The 19,143-nt window shown below is 42.0% G+C and overlaps 1 protein-coding gene across 3 annotated transcripts in view; it reads right to left on the reverse strand.

Moving 5' to 3' along the window:
• EIF2B3 (eukaryotic translation initiation factor 2B subunit gamma) overlaps positions 1-19,143 on the reverse strand; it is a 107,903-nt gene that overhangs the window by 66,688 nt on the left and 22,072 nt on the right. For all 3 annotated transcript variants that reach the window (XM_059689959.1, XM_059689960.1, XM_059689961.1), the window contains exon 4: positions 1,116-1,275. In XM_059689959.1, coding sequence (XP_059545942.1) covers positions 1,116-1,275 — 160 coding nt within the window. The remainder of the gene's footprint in view (positions 1-1,115; positions 1,276-19,143) is intronic.

Here is a 19,143-nt window from a genome sequence, read left to right on the forward strand (position 1 = left end):
TGCATCTATCAACAAGTGAATCTAAGAATCAAGTGAATAAATAATCTGATGAACAGAATGAACGGGTGATTATAACAGAATCAGGGACATAGAAAGGGAATGGACTCACTATTCTTGGTGGGGAAAGGGGTGTGGGAGATGCGGGAAGAGACTGGACAAATATTGTGCACCTAGGGATGAGGACAGTGGGGGGGTAAGGGCAGAGGGTGGGGTGGGAACTGGGTGGAGGGGAGGTATGGGGGGAAAAAAGAAGAACAAATATAATAATCTGAACAATAAAGATTTACTTAAAAAAAATTTGCAATCAAACTTTAAATATTTTTTCTCTCTCTTTTTTAAAGCTTTTATTTATTTTTGTAATATATTTTATTTATTTTTTACAGAGAGGAAGGGAGAGGGATAGAGAATTAGAAACATCGATGAGAGAGAAACATCGATCAGCTGCCTCCTGAACACCTCCTACTGGGGATGTGCCCGCAACCATGGTACATGGAATCAAACCTTGGACCTCTCGGTCCGCAGGCCAACGCTCTATCCACTGCGCCAAACTGGCTAGGGCACTTTAAATATTTTTTACAATTAGTTTTTAAATTATTTTTTTTTGTTTCTTAGATATATGCATTCCATTATTCGAGCCTTAAACACAATGCAAACAGTTCTGAATGCTCTGCTCTGCATACAAAAGCCTCTAGGACCTTATAGAATCTGATTAATAGTTATAATCTCTTCAAGTCAGTGACTGTTGTATTGGACTTCATGTCATCAACTGCTAGCACAGTGCCTGTACTGCAGATAGTTTTCAATAAATGTTTTTTTTAAATATATTTTTTATTGATTTTTTACAGAGAGGAAAGGAGAGGGATAGAGAGTTGGAAACATCGGTGAGAGAGAAACATCGACCAGCTGCCTCCTGCACACCCCCTACTGGGAATGTGCCCGCAACCAAGGTACATGCCCTTTACCGGAATCGAACCTGGGGACCCTTCAGTCCGCAGTCCAACGCTCTATCCACTGAGCCAAAACGGTTAGGGCTTCAATAAATGTTTTTAAAAGGAAGTATAAATGACAATAATGATTATAAAAACCCAACAAACAAATCAAACTGGTCTCCTTACCTGCTTTTTTTTTCCCCTTTTGACCTGGAACTGGTTCTACGCCATCTTGGCCTTTCCTCATTAACATGGCAAGTGATGCATCATGAGCTCTGAACAGGTCCACAACCTCATGTAAGGCAACATCTGTTATTAGGTCACAGCTCAGGACCAGTACGTCTGTCTGTCAAATGGAAAAGGGGAAAGTCAGTATCACAAAGGACAATGGATCACCCAAATCAGTAAAAATTACAGTGGCTTAGAAACATTGTAAAGATTGTATGTGTGGATGACAGTGGGCAGGACAAGGAGCAGGGGGTGGGGCTAAGAAAGAAAGAGATAATAGCACTCTTCAAATACTTGACAGTCTTCAGGAAGAACCAAATTTTACCTCAATAGCCCAAGACCAAAACTAAGAACAAACAGGTAAAATATGAACAGAAGTATTTTTGGTTTTCATATTAACTTGTGTCTGTTAATCAGAGCTAGTCAAAAAAGAATAATTTTGTTAGGAAATGAATCATTAGAAATGCTTGGGCAGAACCGGGATTATTGCTTGTAGTGATTCATTTATCTAACACTTACTGAGCACTTATTCTATGCTCAACCAAGTCCTATTGTGGAACTTGGACTGTGTATGTGCCATCAGTTGGCTCAGACTCCTATGAATGAGTGCTGTCCACAATGTCCTGTCCTCAATATCCCTGCTCAGGTCCTTTCGACGCATGCCTATGGCTTCCTTATGGAGTCAATCCATCTCACATTTGGTCTTCCTCTTTTCCTGATACCTTCTATTTTCCTAGCGTTTTCCTAAAAACCCTGCCTTTTCATGATGAGCCTGAAGTAGGACAGCTTCGGTTTTGTCAGTTTTGCTTTCAGCAATGTCACAGGTTTAATTTGCTCTAGGACCCACTTGTTTGTTTTTCTGGTGTCCAGGGTATCCATAGTGCTCTTCTCTAACTCCATATTTCAAATGAATAGCTTTTTTTCCCTATCAGCCTTCTTCACTGTCCAACTTTTGCATCTATACATAGTAATTAGGAATACAAGGGTGTAGATAATCTTATCCTTGGTTTCTAATGACAAATCATCACTTTTGGTGATCTTTCTGGGACTAGAAAGTATTAAATGTGACAGGCTAAGAAAAGCTATTTATATATTTTAAACAAATCTCTACATATACATTCTGTCATATTTTACCATAAATACAGAAAACAAGTCCAAAAATAATGAATTGGAAAACAAAATTCCTTAAGTTGCGATTTAAATCAACTACATCAATGTTTCTCAATAACACACCTACAGTCTCCCAGAGGTACCTCAGAGAAAGGTTGTTTGCTACTGCCCTTTCTGAGTCAACCAAGGCAGCTCCTCTTTTATTAATTTTATTGTCTAGGCTTCTGTATAAGCTTTGGTTTGGAAAACAGGTTCTGCTACTTTTAAAAGTCTGAAAAACATTGTACTAAATTATCCCAGATTTAAAAATAAAGTGAATATCTGTATTCATGGAAATTTTTCTAAGTGGTTCCAACTTTTCTAAGATTTTAATTTAAAATCAAGTTTCTGTGTTGGGTGGGAAAATGGATGATTTAAACTCATATTCTATTACAGCAAAGGGTTGTCTTTGCTCAGAAAGTAAGGCTCAATGTTTAGGATGCCTTGTCTTACTGCCTGAAATTTCTTATTCTGAATACACATGCTCCTCAACTTAGTATGGATGGGGTTATGTCCTAATAACCCCATCGTAATTGGAAATATCATTAAGTTGAATATATATTTAATGCACCTAACCTACTGAACATTATAGTTTAGCCTAGCCTACTTTAAACTTGCTCAGAACACTATATCCAAAAAACTCTGGTAACAGTACACTATAGAGTATTAGTTATTTGCCTTCGTGACTGCGTGCCTGACTGGGAGCTGTGGCTCACTGCCCCGGCCCAGCATCATGAGAGAGTATCATACTGCATATCGCTAGCCGAGGAAAAGATCAAAATTCAAAATTCTAAGTACAGTTTTTACTGAATGCTTATTGCTTTAGCACCAATGTAAAGTCAAAAAATCATAAGAGAAATCATCTTAAGTCAGGGACCATCTGTATAGAATCAGTACCAGAACCATCATTTCATTTCCTACATATAACTTATTATTTACAGCCTAAACAATTCCTTTTGAAGGCCTTATCTTAAGATTAAGAAGTTCAAATTTGGATTTTTTTTTCCTACCCTCTGCTTCTCTCTTAATTCTTTTTTTTAAAAAAAATATATTTTATTTATTTTTTACAGAGAGGAAGGGAGAGGGATAGAGAGTTAGAAACATCGATGAGAGAGAAACATCGATCAGCTCCCTCCTGCATACTCCCCACGGGGGATGTGCCCTCAAGCAAGGTATATACCCTTGACCGGAATCGAACCTGGGACCCTTGAGTCCACAGGCCGACGCTCTATCCACTGAGCCAAATCGGTTAGGGCTCTCTTAATTCTGAATTCTGAATTTTTTTAAAAAAAGAAGTCCCTAAAAACATTATTTTTTTAAGGGAAAAAAATTGCTATGCTCACCATCCAGGAACTACCAAATATTAATAAATCACCCCACATACATGCAAGCTAAGGAAGAAATAGCCTGAAGAATCATACTTATTTATTTTAAAATATATTTTTATTGATTTCAGAGAGGAAGGGAGAGGGAGAGATAGAAACATCAATGATGAGAGAGAATCACTGATTGGCTGCCTCCTGCGTGCCCTCCACTGGGGATCGAGCCCACAACTCGGGCATGTGCCCTTGACCGAAATTGAACCTGGGACCCTTCAGTCCATAGGCTGATGCTCTATCCACTGAGCCAAACCAGATAGGGCGAATCCTCCTTCTTATAACAATGCTTAGAAAGACAGAGAGCTGGGCCATTACTAAAGACATGTCATTACAGAAGTTGCTCCATCCTATATAATAAAAGGCCAATATGCAAATAGTCCGAACGATGGAACAACAGGAGCAACCGAACTATGACGTGCACTGACCGCCAGGGGATGTGAGCGGAACATGGCGGGTGTTGGCTGCGGCAGGATGGTGGAGCAGATGAGCAGGGGCGCAAGACCAAAGCAGGATGCCAGTCGCTGTCATCAGGGCAAGCCTCTGGTGGTTACTGAAAATTCTTTGCTCTTGCGCGCCGCAGTCCCGCCTGGTGCTCGCACCTGCTGCTGGCCCTGCTCACACCCACTGCCAGCGCTGGAACTGCTGTTTGCACACACTGCCAGCACTGGCCTCGCTTGCACCTGCTGCCAGTGCCCGGTGATGGTCCTGATCACTTGGTGCCATCAGCGGGTGAGAGAGGCCCTGATTGCCCCTGAGGGCTTCTCCATCTCCCCCTGCTCCTGAGGGGTGATCAGGGCAGCAGCTGCCAATCACTCTGCGCCTTCAGCGTGTGCGAGTGTGGGCGCAAGCGTGGCTGGCGCCATCAGTGTGTGGGAGCGACGGTGGCGGGAGCGGGGTTGCCGAAAATAGGGGACCAGGGCCCGCGGCGGGAAGGGCCGGGTGGTGGCAAGGAGGATGGTCTGAGACCTGCCCCTGTGCCTACTGCAGCCTCTTGGCCCACAGTTCCTTTCGAGGTACACGAATTCGTGCACTGGGCCCCTAATTTCATTATAATGAAAATGACAGTTTGCTAAGGGAAGAAAAGCTTTCTATTTTTCTAAGCTTCTCTAATAAGATGACTGAGATTTGCAAGCTGACTGTTCTTCAATTAATTCAATTTTAACGTATACTCCAAAGTGAAGAAAATGACACCAATGCAGATGCCTCTTAATTGTGTCAATGTTGTCTTGGAAAATGACTGCTGTTATAATTCAATATCTGCAAAATATTAATCTGTCAGTATAGTGAATGCCAAACAAGTCCTGCATAATTGTGAATAGTCCACAAACTCATATTTCTCTTTGCTTTTAGATGACTTTTTGCTAAGCTGAATGCAAAATCCCCAAGGAATATAAGGAACAGGCCCCTCCTCCCAATGTTTGGTTGCCATCTGTTCTCATTTTGAAAAGACAGGCATTGGTCTGAAAGGTCAGGGTCTGGGATACAGATGGAGTGCTCCCCCTCAGGCCCTCTCCTGCCTTACAAGAATGCACCATGTAAGACTCGCTGAGACCAAACACATTCCCATTCTCTTCCAAAGGAAAGTCTTTGCTATCTGATCAATGTACTTTGTTTCCAAAGCTGTAAATCCTAGAAGAAGAAATAAAAGTCTAAAAGGAATACTAAATAATCTTCACATCTTTGTAATGCTATCCATTTTCCTTTACATTTTTTTTAAAAATATATTTTATTGATTTTTCACAGAGAGGAAGGGAGAGAGATAGAGAGTTAGAAACATCGATCAGCTGCCTCCTGCACATCTCCCACTGGGGATATGCCCGCAACCCAGGTACGTGCCCCTGACCGGAATCAAACCTGGGACCTTTCAGTTCGCAGGCCGACGCTCTATCCACTGAGCCAAACCGGTTTCGGCTCCTTTACATTTTTATAAGTCAGCGATTTTCAACCAGTGTGCCACAAGAGACACATCAATGTGCTGCAAGAATTTTTAAAGCATGCAATACCTTACTATTTAGTCATGGGCACTGACCTCTTCTACCTTAGATTGGAAAATTTAGCCGTCTGCTGTGAATGAATCAAAATTATACCTATTTTCTTTTGTCAGATTGGCAAAAAAATAATATATTTTTTTGATGTGCCACAGAATTTTAGTAATTAGTTTATGTGTGGATGAGATGAAAAATGTTGAAAATCAGTTATAAGCTATAAGAGAACGAAATTACTATTGTTTTGATTTTTATTCTACAAATGTAAAGCCCAGTGTAGAAATGCAAATGTTCTTCTACTAACTGGAGTCCAGAGAGAAAAAGCTGAAAAACTGTTAAGAGCCAGAAGTGTTTCTGATCATGTGTGACCACAAGCAATGAATAAACAGACTGTTTGGACTGTAAAGCAACTGTACAGTATATCTGAAATGCAATTAACTTGAAAGTGCCCCAGACACACTAGCCCTCAGCTGCCTTGTGTTTGGGGAGACCACTTCTTTTCTAACACCAGCAGTATGCCTCTTCTTCTGCAGAGCCCAACTGGAATCCCCACAGACCTCCCTACTCACTATTTTAATAGTCCTCAGTATGCTTTACCCCAAGCTTGCTCCTCTAGAGAAGCCAAGGCAGTATCAAGGGCGGAAAGCACAGTTCTAAAGGACAGCAAATGTGTGTATTTGTGACAAAGTGGAAACATACAAGGTCTTCAAGGGAAGGCGGAAGACAGCACTTCAGTGTTTGGGGAAAATCAAGACACCCAGGAATTCAAATCTAAACTGCTGCCAGTTAGTCTTGGCTAAAGCAAACAAATTAAGCAGAGAAAACCCAATTACCAAGCCAGGGCAAAGCCCAGAACTCTCTAATTACAGGAATATTTTCAATCAAGCCAAAAACCACTGAGTAAAACTAGAAGAAAAAACAAAAGTTAAATCAGAAAACCGGATGTATGTGTGTGTGGCGGTAATGGTAGAGTGGGAGGTGGGGAGAGCTACTGGGAATAGCCTCTTTTCTTTTCCTGGCAGCTGTTCCATGACAGATTGTTATAAATAACACAATCTGGCAAATAATTTCCCACAGCAAGGAGAAAGGAAAACATACTTACTCCCCTGGAAAAAACTGTCAGGGCAAGGTAACTAACATGCTTTTACCCACCCAGCACTTCTACAAACCATGGCTATGATCCAAATCACCACCCTGTAACTCCACCCCTGCCCATATGGAACTAATGAATTCAGTTACTTGGTTATGACTATGAATGATCACAATTTACATTCTCCTATGTGGTCCAATCCCAATCCAATACCCAAGAGTAGTTTGTTTGGTGCTTTAATAAACACCAATGGCTAGCTGCAAAAGATTCCCAGTCTGCAGTCCCAAAGTGTACAGTAAAGAGCCAACTGCCATTTTGTTTATACTGAGTTTGGGGCATTAGGTGCAGGATGGAATAACCAATTCAATCTATAACAAATGTGACAACCTTTAGGCTGAGAGCTAAATAGCCTTCCTGTGATCCTTAGCCTAATCACAGTATCACCACCATCTAGATCTGGAGTCAGAAATCTGGTCACAGTCTAGGGCTGATCTCTTCCCTCTCTTATCCAGTCCCTTACCCAACATCTCACTGGTCTCCAAGTCCTCTTCTTTTATCTCCACTACCTTAGTTCAGGCCTTGAAATATTTTTCCAGTCTCTTAACTGGTCTCTCTCTCACTCTAGTTTTCCCTTATTCTAATCCATACTCCTATTCCATACTCCTATTCCACTACATATTTCATTTCCCTGCTGAAAGCCAGCCTAAAATAGTGTTCTCCAGGATTGCGGGGAGGTAGAAGAGGTAGAGAGGTAGAAGATGGGGAATGGGGGGGTGGGGGGGGGGGGAGGAAACAAAACAAAACAAAAAATAGTGTTCTTCAAACATAAACAAATGTTGAACATATCTACTTCTTCCTACTCACTTTTAAAATACATGAATCACTATAAATAATATAATATGCTCTTTATATAACATACAAGAATAGACATTTTATTTATTTATTTAAATACAGAGGCCAGGTGCACAAAATTCATGCACGAGAGGGGGGAGTCCCTCAGCCTGGCCTTTACCCTCTCCAATCGGGGACCACTGGGGGGACATCCCTCTCACAATCCCGGACCGTTGGCTCCTAACCGCTCACCTGACTGCCTGCCTGATCACCCCTAACTGCCTCTGCCTGCCAGCCTGATGCCCCTAACTCAGCCGTGGGCAAACTACGGCCCGCGGGCCGGATTCGGCCTGTTTGAAATGAATAAAACTAAAAAAAAAAAAAGACCGTACCCTTTTATGTAATGATGTTTACTTTGAATTTATATTAGTTCACACAAACACTCCATCCATGCTTTTTTTCTTTTTAATCTTTATTGTTCAGATTATTACATTTGTTCCTCTTTTTTCCCCCCCATAACTCCCCTCCTCCCAGTTCCCGCCCCACCCTCCGCCCTCACTCCCCACCCACTGTCCTCATCCATAGGTGCACGATTTTTGTCCAGTCTCTTCCCGCATCTCCCACACCCCTTTCCCCCCCAAGAATAGTCAGTCCATTCCCTTTCTATGTCCCTGATTCTATTATAATCAACAGTTCATTCTGTTCATCAGATTATTAATTCACTTGATTCTTAGATTCACTTGTTGATAGATGCATATTTGTTGTTCATAATTTGTATCTTTACCTTTTTCTTCCTCTTCCTCTTCTTAAAGGATACCTTTCAGCATTTCATATAATACTGGTTTGGTGGTGATGAACTCCTTTAGCTTTTCCTTGTCTGTGAAGCTCTTTATCTGACCTTCAATTCTGAATGATAGCTTTGCTGGATAAAGTAATCTTGGTTGTAGGTTCTTGGTATTCATCACTTTGAATATTTCTTGCCACTCCCTTCTGGCCTGCAAAGTTTCTGTTGAGAAATCAGCTGACAGTCGTATGGGTATTCCCTTGTAGGTAACTGAGTTTCTTTCTCTTGCTGCTTTTAAGATTCTCTCTTTATCTTTTGCTCTTGGCATTTTAATTATGATGTGTCTTGGTGTGGTCCTCTTTGGATTCCTTTTGTTTGGGGTTCTCTGCGCTTCTTGGACCTGTAAGTCCATTTCTTTCACCAGGTGGGGGAAGTTTTCTGTCATTATTTCTTCAAATAGGTTTTCAATATCTTGCTCTCTCTCATCTTCTGGCACCCCTATAATTCTGATGTTGGTACGCTTGAAGCTGTCCCAGAGGCTCCTTACACTATCCTCGCATTTTTGGATTCTTTTTTCATTTTGCTTTTCCGGTTGGGTGTTTTTTGCTTCTTCGCATTTCAAATCATTGACTTGATTCTTGCGCTCCTCTGGTCTGCTGTTGGGAGTCTGTATAATATTTGTTATTTCAGTCCGTGTATGCTTAATTTCTAGTTGGTTCCCCAATATAACATCGAGGGTCTCATTAGTTTTTTTGTAGATCTCATTAAGTTTATCGGCGGCTTCTAAACAGTTCTTGAGAGACCTTAAAAGTGTGGTTCTGAACTCTATATCTTCCATTGACAATTTTGTCCTGTTTCTTTGTCTCCGCATTTTGTTATGCTTCCTTGGTGCACCCCCTAGTGGTCTTTGTGCGCAGTCTTATAGTTAAACCTTGATTGTTGTAGCTAATACCAGGGAGGGTTTGACCTCCAGGCCAAGTGGCTATGAGAATCAGCTGTGTCTGCAGTGAGAACTTCTGTCCTCTAGGGAGGTGCTAATCTAGCCTTTGCCTGAGGCTATCCGGCAAATGCCTCTGTGCAGGGCTTGGGCGGGGTGGGTCGCACAGGATCAACAGGGTGGGCTGGAGAGAGCAGTTATGGCGGCTGCCTCTCTGAGTCCCAGCATCCGCTGCAAAGCTCGGAGAGAAAGCTGCACTCGCTCTGACCGAAGCCAGACAGTCCCGCTTCTCCCGTTTGAGTCTGGGTCCCTAAAGACTCGCCTGTATCTGGAGCTCAGAGTCTGCGACTCCCTCCCGATTGAAAACGCCAACCGCGCTCTCCGCTGCCAGCCCGCTCCGCGCACTCCGCACCTCAGAATTTGACTTCAGCACTGCACCTCCTCTGAGTGTCCGTATGCGTTTCTCTTTCCTCCTAGTTGTAGGACTTCCACTCAGCCAGCGTTCCTGTGGTTCTGGGTGATGTCCGTTCCGTTTTTTAGTTTCACTTTTGAAGTAGTTGTTCAAGGCAGCAAACTCTGGCGTTAACCTATGCTGCCATCTTGGTTCTCCCCATCCATGCTTTTGTTCCGGCCCTCCGGTCCAGTTTAAGAACCCATTGTGGCCCTCGAGTCAAAAAGTTTGCCCACCCCTGCCCTAACTGCTCCCCTGCTGGCCTGATCGCTCCTAACCACCTTTGCCTGCTGTCCCGATCACCCCCTAACTGCTCCCCTGCCAGCCTGATCACCCCCTAACTGCCCTCCCCTGCCAGCCCGATGGCCCCCAACTGCCCTCCCCTGCAGGCCCGATGGCCCCCAACTGCCCTCCCCTGCCAGCCTGATCACCCCCAACTGCCCAGTCGCCCCTAACTGCCTCTGCCTCAGTCCCCACCACCATGGCTTTGTCCAGAAGGATGTCCGGAAGATGTCCAGTCTAATTAGCATATTACCTTTTATTAGTATAGATATTTTTTATTGTTGACAGTATTATAGATATCTCCTATTTTCTCCCCCTTCCCCCCCTATCCAGACCTATTTTATTTTTTAATATATTTCTATTGATTTCAGAGAGGAAGGGAGAGGGAGATAGAAATATCAATGAGAAAGAATCATTGATTGGCGGCCTCTTGCATGCTCTCCACTGGGGATCAAACCTGCAACCCGGGCATGTGACCTGACTGGAATCAAACAGTGACCTTCTGGATCATAGGTCGATGCTCCACCAGGTCGGCATACACCGGTTGGGCAAGAACAGACATTTTAAAAAGAAGAGAGCCCTGACCGGTATGGCTCAGTGGATGGAGCGTCGGCCTGCGGACTGGAGGGTCCCGGGTTCGATTCCTGGTCAAGGGCATATGGTTGCGGGCACATCCCCAGTGGGGGGTGTGCAGGAGGCAGCTGATCGATGTTTCTCTCTCATCGATGTTTCTAACTCTCTATCCCTCTCCCTTCCTCTCTGTAAGAAATCAATAAAATATATTTAAAAAGAAATAAAATAAAAATAAAAGAAGAGACAACATTAAAAGAACTAGAGATTCTAATATTTTCCTCTGTCGTCTATATTACACACACACCTCTTGGCTTTGAGAACACTCCATTTTGAAGATCACTGCTCCACAGGACTGAGTTTACATTCCTTAGGATGACATTAAAGGTTTTCAAAATATCTAATTCAGCCTTCTCTCCCATAATTTCCCCTCCATATAGCTAATGTTAACTTGCTGGAGTAAACTGCCAAGAATGCATGCCCTATTCTCTCTTTCTACTCATTCACATTCATCTAGAGATGAAGTCTTTTCTTATCCATTACAGACCTTAAACCACTAAATTGGATTACATGGTTTCTTTCCCATCCAGACTTTGTGCTTCATAAGGAGCTCTTTCATCTTTGTATCCCCAGAGTCAACCTAGTGCTGGCAAAGAAGAATCAGTAAATGTCAGCACTCTTCCTATTACCTCCTCCTTGTTGGAACTGACTCAAAGATTAAAACATCCCATTTCAGATTTTTAAGAATAGCATGCTTTCTGACAGCGCTGAGCGCCCCCTTTGCAGAGAGTGTGACTATTCAGAGTTAGGAGAGGGGCCATAGAGGTAACTTTGCAGCTCCCTAAAGCAATGAGTAGGGAATAAACCTGCTGATTCCAAAGAAAAAAAAGGCAGAGAGGTCTGAAAGAAAAGAAATCAGATGCAATGGTCCTGGGGGGCATGGCTAGATTTATAATTTTAAATGGAGGCTCATCTTTTATAGTTCTAAAGTTTTCCTTTTTAAGTCAAGAATAGAGGAATTCTACTCATGTTTCCCGGGTGAAGCTAAGAAGTAATTGAGAATGTGCTAATTTCTAACTCTGTTAAATGAGTTCTTTATAAAAATGCTAGTCACTTCTCTTGCAGGATGTAGATAGCTGCAATTAATTTTAATCTTCAAATGTACTGATATTAATAGAGAAATAACAAAGGCTTTTTGTTCTCAAATCAAACCTTCACTTTGAAATAGTTTACTATTCTGAATATAAATTAAATAGTTTCATTCTTTTTCTTTGGTCAGACACTAATACGCCACAGGACAAAAATATTATTGTCCATTTCAAGACCATGGAACAATTATATATTTTCTGCCTGTAACTTGAATTTTTAAAGAAGTATTTTTTCTTTTAATCCTCATCTGAGGATTTTTTTCCATTGATTTTTAGAGAAAGTGGAAGGGAGGGAAGAAGGGAGGGGGAAGAGAGAGACGAAAGAGAGAGAGAGAGAGAGAAACATTGATGTGAGAGAGACACATCGATCACTTGCTCTTCCTCCACTCCCGGCCTCCACATGCGACCCAACTGGGGGTACGGACCCAAACCTGCAACCCAGGAACATACCCTTGACTGGGGACTCAAACCCTCGACCCTTTGGTGCACAGGTTGACACTCTAGCCGCTGAGCAACAACCGCCAGGGCTTGAATTTTAATTATATCCTTAATTATGACATGGAAATATTGTCCAGTTTACTTGGAAACCAGAAAGCTTGGGAGGAGATCAGCAGAGGGTAGTTAGGAGCTATGATAAAGAAAAGTTTATAACAGCATGAGAAAAAGACAACTAGCAAGTTATAAACTAAAATCAGGGTTTTATTAACCCCCAAAAGCAACTTCTAAGATTGGGTATGTTTTCTTTTCCTATTAATTCCACATGTGACTTTAAAAAAGCACTCCCTCCTTGGGTCTCAGTTTCCTCATTTATAAGATAAGAGGGATGCACTATCTCTGAAATCATTTATGGCATAAAACTGGCGAGGGAGCAGTTAAAATAAAGAAGGCTGGTTAAAAGATCCCTCTTTTCCACCTATGCAACACAACTATTGCACGGGTTCCACCCTGTGTAGTAGTCTGAAGAGAAAAAAATAGAGGATATCTGAATTAGGAAAGAATAATCATAGTTGGGAGTAGGGAGAGGGAGGCACCTTACTGAAAAGGGAGAGCTTATACAAGAATCTGAGATACCCTGATCCCCACTCATTTCCTAGAATGCCAGCAGCCGGTCTTTACCTTTAAGAAAGGAGAATTTAGCCCTAGGTTCGACCCCGGTCAAGGGCATATGCCCAGGTTGCAGGCTTGATCCCTAGTGGGGGGTGTGCAGGATGCAGCCAATCAATGATTCTCCTCATTGATGTTTCTATCTCTCTCTCCCTTCCTTTCCCTTCCTCTCTAAAATCAATAAAAATATATTTAAAAAAAAAGAAAGGAGAATTTAATATCTTCTCTGGGGAATCTGAATAATCTGAGAGAGAAAAAACAAAGATGCAGATATAAGAGATTCCCCCCTCCCCACCAAAAGAGCCTAACCACATTACCATATCACCCTACAGTGAAGCTCACAGTCAACATGCCCCATCCATATATAAAACTTGAGCAAAAAGATAGAGAAAAGAAAATATGAGAGGAAAGATAAGAAAATTAGAGGACCAGTCTAAGAAATCCATTATCAGAATAAGTTTTCACTGCCGAAACCGGTTTGGCTCAGTGGATAGAGCGTCGGCCTGCGGACTGAAAGGTCCCAGGTTCGATTCCGGTCAAGGGCATGTACCTGGGTTGCGGGCACATCCCCAGTGGGGGATGTGCAGGAGGTGGCTGATCGATGTTTCTCTCTCATCGATGTTTCTAACTCTCTATCTCTCTCCCTTCCTCTCTGTAAAAAGTCAATTAAAAAAAAAAAAAATATATATATATATATATATATATATATATATATATATATATATATAAAAGAATAAGTTTTCAGAAAAAAATAAACACGGATAAGAAGAATCATCAACAAAATGATTTTTTAAATTTCTCTAAACTGAAGAACACAAATATCCAAATTGAAAGGGTTCACTGAGTGGAGGGCTCACATGGATAAAACAGATTCATGGGAAAGCACCTCATCATGAAATTTCAGAAAACTTGAAATTTTTCTGAAAGAGAAAGATGCTACAAATTTCCAAGAAAAAAAGTTGGTTACAATCAAAAGATTAGTAATCACAAAAGTTTAGTACTTCTCAACAACACTTGAAGTTAAAGACAATGGAGCAATGCCTTCGAAATTCTTAGGTACCTACCAGCTTTCCAACTGAGAATTCTGTGTCTAGTCAAATGATGCATCAAGTATGAGTTTAGAGTAGATTTTTCCAGTCATGCAATGTCTCAAACACTTTTGTCAGGAAGCTCTAGTATGTTTCCCATAAAAACAAGGGCAGAAGCTAAGAAAAAGAAAAACGTGGCACCTAGAAAATAGGACATGAAACTGAAGAAAAGAGGCAAAATGAATCCTCATGATGGTGAAGGGAGTTGACGTAATGACAGCTGTGGACCAGGCATGGAAGGCAATCACTATAGGTTGAATTATGTCAGAGGCTCTGGGAGAACTTCCTTAGGAAGATGTAATTGATAGAATAGCTGATGAGTCTAAATATCTCAAGAGGAGATTAGACAACTATTGAAAAGGTTGGGAATGATTTAATATAGTTCTTTTCCCACAGTCTTGTGCAGGGAGATGATGATATAGCAGATAATTTTAATCCTCTGTACAAGTACAAAAAAATGGTACCTAATCTAATCTTAGAAAGTCAGGGAATGCTTTTTGGAGCAGATGATACCCAAGTTAAGAGCTGAAAAAAAATTGGGTAGCTACATGATACTTCAAAGAACTCTCTGGTTACAATGACAGAATGCTTACTGACTTCCCACAAATTGTATGGTCCATTCCACTAGTCAGGCTGTAGTGTTACCTTATTATTCAGAGCAGGATAGGGGCCCAACCAAGAGTTTCCAAAAATCTAAGTCATGTGGGCTGCTTGTCACTCAAAGATAGAGTTTGTGATGGCAGCCTGGATTTTCTACTTAGCTATCACATCCCTGTCCTACCCTGTACCCTTTCATTCCATAACAGTGTCCCTATAGACAAAGGAAAGTGAATCAAAAGAATCAGGCTCATCCAGAGCTTACAAGTTATCTGGCTACCAAACTAGTATTTCTGGCAGAAATACTATCCCAAAGACCAGAGTTCCAACAAGTTGCAGTCTTTGAGAGGTTATGATGAAAACACTTCAAGCTTGTGCATACATACACTTGGTTAGTACAGTCAATAGAAAAGCTCCATTGAGATTTCTGGGGGAAAAAGTTTCAAAAATTCCCTCATTCAACTTGTTAACTTGTTTCTGCTATAACTGCTGGGCTTTTCACTATGCCACCTGCAGGCTCAAAGAAAGCATCATAGGGGATATATGGAGGCCCTCCTAGGCAACCACAGCCCACCAAAGCAGCCATAAGAAAAAAGTTGCCACTTAAAAAAGTCTTCAAGCAAGTTGGGACCAAGTTCTCAGATCTTCACTTGACCAAATTGCACTCCTTTTCAAGCAGATAGAAATCTGCCAAAAACAAGTCTCTGGGCAAAATGAAAGGTTCCAGGAAAGAATGAGAGATCTGTAATTCGATAAGGACATCAAACACGCAACTAAAAAGAACTTGCACTTAGCTTTTTGAACACCTAAAAATAGCATGTATGCTCAATCTTTCTAACACGCTGTCTCTGGGATGGGGATTTCATTGGCATAGTTTGTTCTCTGTTGTAGCATGTTAGGTGTTTCATAAGACAGATAACAATAGTTCTCCTACATCAAAGGATTTAAATAACTAAACCTCTAACTAATGTGTTGATATCATTATCCCTATTTTCTTGGCTGTGAAACTGAGGCAAAAGATAAATGAGGCTTTCCTGAGGCTAAAGAAAGATTTCTGTCTAGATTAAATAAAAAATTATTAGCTTCACAATCTCTAAATTAAGAGAAGGCATGAGACCTGCAATATAAGATAAGTGCGTTAAATATAGACCACAGAAATAGATTATAGATTTAGTCTGCTGAGGCCTCTTAATATACCTCACTAACCTATTCTCAAAACATTTATCTAAAGAATAATCTCATTGTTTCTAAAGCACAAATGGCTGATTACCTCAGCCAATCAGAGGAGCATGTAATGTGGGTGTGTCAGGTTCAATGTGCAATGCTTTGTGCCGATCACAGACTGCATCCCTTTCTTCTTGCCCAAGAAGAGTTCTTCTTACTCACGAAGAGCTAAGCTTCTTGCTCATATTGCTCTAGCAGGATAGAAAGTCTTCCTATAACAATGGATCTCCCTCTACTTAAAGAAAGATATCAACAACCAACAGCTGTCCACTTGCAAGACAAGGATACTGCATAGCTCACTGAGTCTTGTTAGATTTGCTAATTTTAAAATGTTTTATACACTCCCCCCAAAATATTTAATTAAGAGTTCCATAGGTACTAAGAATTGCATACGTTAAAAGAGTTCTATGTACAGGGTGGAACAAAAGTAGATTTATAGTTGTTCATATGGAAAATAATATACAGGCAGTCCTCAGGTTACGTTGGAGATCCATTCCTACAGTGCGACGTAAGTCAGAACCCACCTACATAAGCACCTACATCACTCACATGGAGCACATACACAGCAGTAATAAAGTGAAACAGTAAAAAAAATTTAAAAGAAAGATAACAATTCCTGACCTTTACTTGTGGTAAATAAATAATAAAAAACATAAAGCACATATGTACATACGTCGAAATGATGGAACTTATTTTTTTATAAATAAATGGGAGATGGTGACATAACCACGAAACGACGTACATCAAGTCCGACGTAACCTGAGGACTGCCTGTAATCCTATATAATAAAGAGCTAATATGCAAATGGTTGTCACGCCCTCACATCCTCATATTGGGGCGGGGGGACCTGAGGCAGTGCCCCCCCACCCAGAGGGGCTTGACGGGGGTAGGGCTGGCCAGGTCTGGGTCTTGCATGATTTCGAGGTGCATACTGGTGGGTGGGGACTTGACTCTGGGTCCCACGGCACGCCCCAGACTCTGACAAGGAGGGAGATTTTCATATACATTTTACTAATTTCCTGTCATCGCTGACACTTCTATTATAAAGAAAGGGCAAATAGCAATATTAAAACATTTCCTCTAATTAATTCCCTTTTTTTAAAAAAAATATATTTTATTGATTTTTTACAGAGTGGAAGGGAGAGAGATAGAGGGTTAGAAACATCGATGAGAGAGAAACATCGATCAGCTGTCTCCTGCACATCCCCCACTGGGGAAGTGCCCGCAACCCAGGTACATGCCCTTGACCGGAATCGAACCTGGGACCCTTCAGTCCGCAGGCTGACGCTCTATCCATTGAGCCAAACCGGTTTCAGCTAATTCCCTTTTAATGTGCATGAATTTCGTGCACCAGGCTATTAGTAAATAAATAATAATAATACAAGAATAAACAGTTTTATACACTCACAACTGTAAACCTACGTTTGCCCCACCCTGTATACATACAACTATCTAATGTACACAAAAATTTGCATAAACATGAACCCCACACGCTCACAAAGAGAAGAAAAAAGTAATTTTAAAATATTAGACCAGACCAATTACACCTGTTCTTAAAGTCAAGGTTCTAAAATTAGAATAGATTATAAGGATTACTGATGCTTGTCTTTTAGGGGCAACATGATAGAGTGAAAAACCCATGGGCATTTGAGATGTACAAATTCATCTCACAACCCAGGTCTGGATTCTAGCTCTGACTCAACACCTAACCAGGTATGGAATTTGGGGTAGGTTATTTAACCTCTCTGAGTGTCAGGTTTCTCAACTGCAAAATAGAATAATACCATCTACCTTCTTTTAAGGTTGCTGTCGGGATAAAAAAAAATCTACAAAGCCAGACACACACAGTAAATATGAAAAATCTCCCTTGTGATCCTCGGAGCAAACATTCCAGGTAACTCCAAGGAAAATAAAATTTACATCCTCATAATCAGCTAACAACTTAACTTCCTACTTTAGGGTAGTATCTAAGAACAGAAACTAATGTTCTGGAGTACATTCGTTAATTTCTCAAATGTACTAATTTATGAAGCTTTTGCAAATTTAAGTATCCTCAGAAGTGCTCAACTGGCTATAGATAGAGATCTTGTGTGAATAATCAGCTATTACTGCAAAGCAGGTCTCTAATGCTTTTCAATTTCATTTTTATCTGCCTTTCTGTTCTTCCCCAAATTGTTCAACCTCTCAATAAAAGATCAAAATACAGAGAAACTAAGATGGCGGCATAGATAAACACCGGGAAATTGTCGCCTCACACAACAATTGAAGAATGCCGCAAGGGTCAGAGCAAACATCGTCCAGAACAACAGGAAGGCTGACTGAGTGTAATTTCTACAACTAGAAGAAAAGAGGGGCATGCTGAGAGCCAGAGGAGCTGCAGAGGTGAAGTGCAGAGGTGCGGCGGCGGCTCGCGCGTGCGGAAAGGGGGTGGCGCCTGAGGACGCGGCTATCTTTTTGAATCACAAGCTCCCGACTGCTCTGAACTCCGGTTCCAGCGGGTCTCTGGGGACCCAGGGCTCATACGGGGAGAGGCTGGTCTGTCAGGCGGCAGCGGGCGAACTTGAGGGCGGCTTTCCCTCAGAGGTGCTTGCAGCCGTTACCAGGACACTGAGACGCGCGACTCCGGTCGCGGAGAATCACCATAGCTGCTTTCACCGCCCTTTGACTCCCTGAGACCCCGCCCCACCCAGGCTGCGGCAGAGGCTTTTGCATGTGAATGTACCTAACTACAGCCCAGCCAGGCAGACCGGGAACTTCCAAGAGAAGGCCCAAGGCCCCGCAGCGGCTTGCATTGCTTCACAGCTGAGCCTCTTCGTGGCTCCTGCTGTGTGGCCTCAGGCAGGGGCTGAATTAGCACCTCCTTAGATCCAGGAGCCACTGTACCCAGTGGTCAGAGGGGGACCATTCTCCCACTTCAGACACAGCTGATACCCACAGCCAATTGGCCTGGAGGTCAATTCCTCCCAGTGATCCTACAACAACCAAGGCACCAAGAGTGCACCAAGAGTGTCTACCCCAGGTAACTGGGGAGGCTGAGCCACTGGGCCCTACAGGACACCTGGCGCGCAGGGCCACTCTATCAACACAGGGAAGCAGCCAAAATGCGGAGACAAAGAAAAAGGTCACAAATGGCAGAAACGGAGGAAAGCAAACGACTGGATATAGAGTTCAAGGCCACGTTTATAAGGTTTTTCAAGAATTTTATGGAAACCGCCGATAAATTTAATGAATCCCTCAAGGAGTATAGTGAGACCATGGAGGACATGAAAAAGGACCAACTAGAAATTAAGCATACACTGACTGAAATAAAGAATAATTTACAGAGATCCAACAGCAGACAAGAGGATCCCAAGAATCAAGTCAAAGA

Source organism: Myotis daubentonii, chromosome 3, assembly GCF_963259705.1.
Source record: "Myotis daubentonii chromosome 3, mMyoDau2.1, whole genome shotgun sequence".
Taxonomy (NCBI): Eukaryota; Metazoa; Chordata; class Mammalia; order Chiroptera; family Vespertilionidae; genus Myotis; species Myotis daubentonii.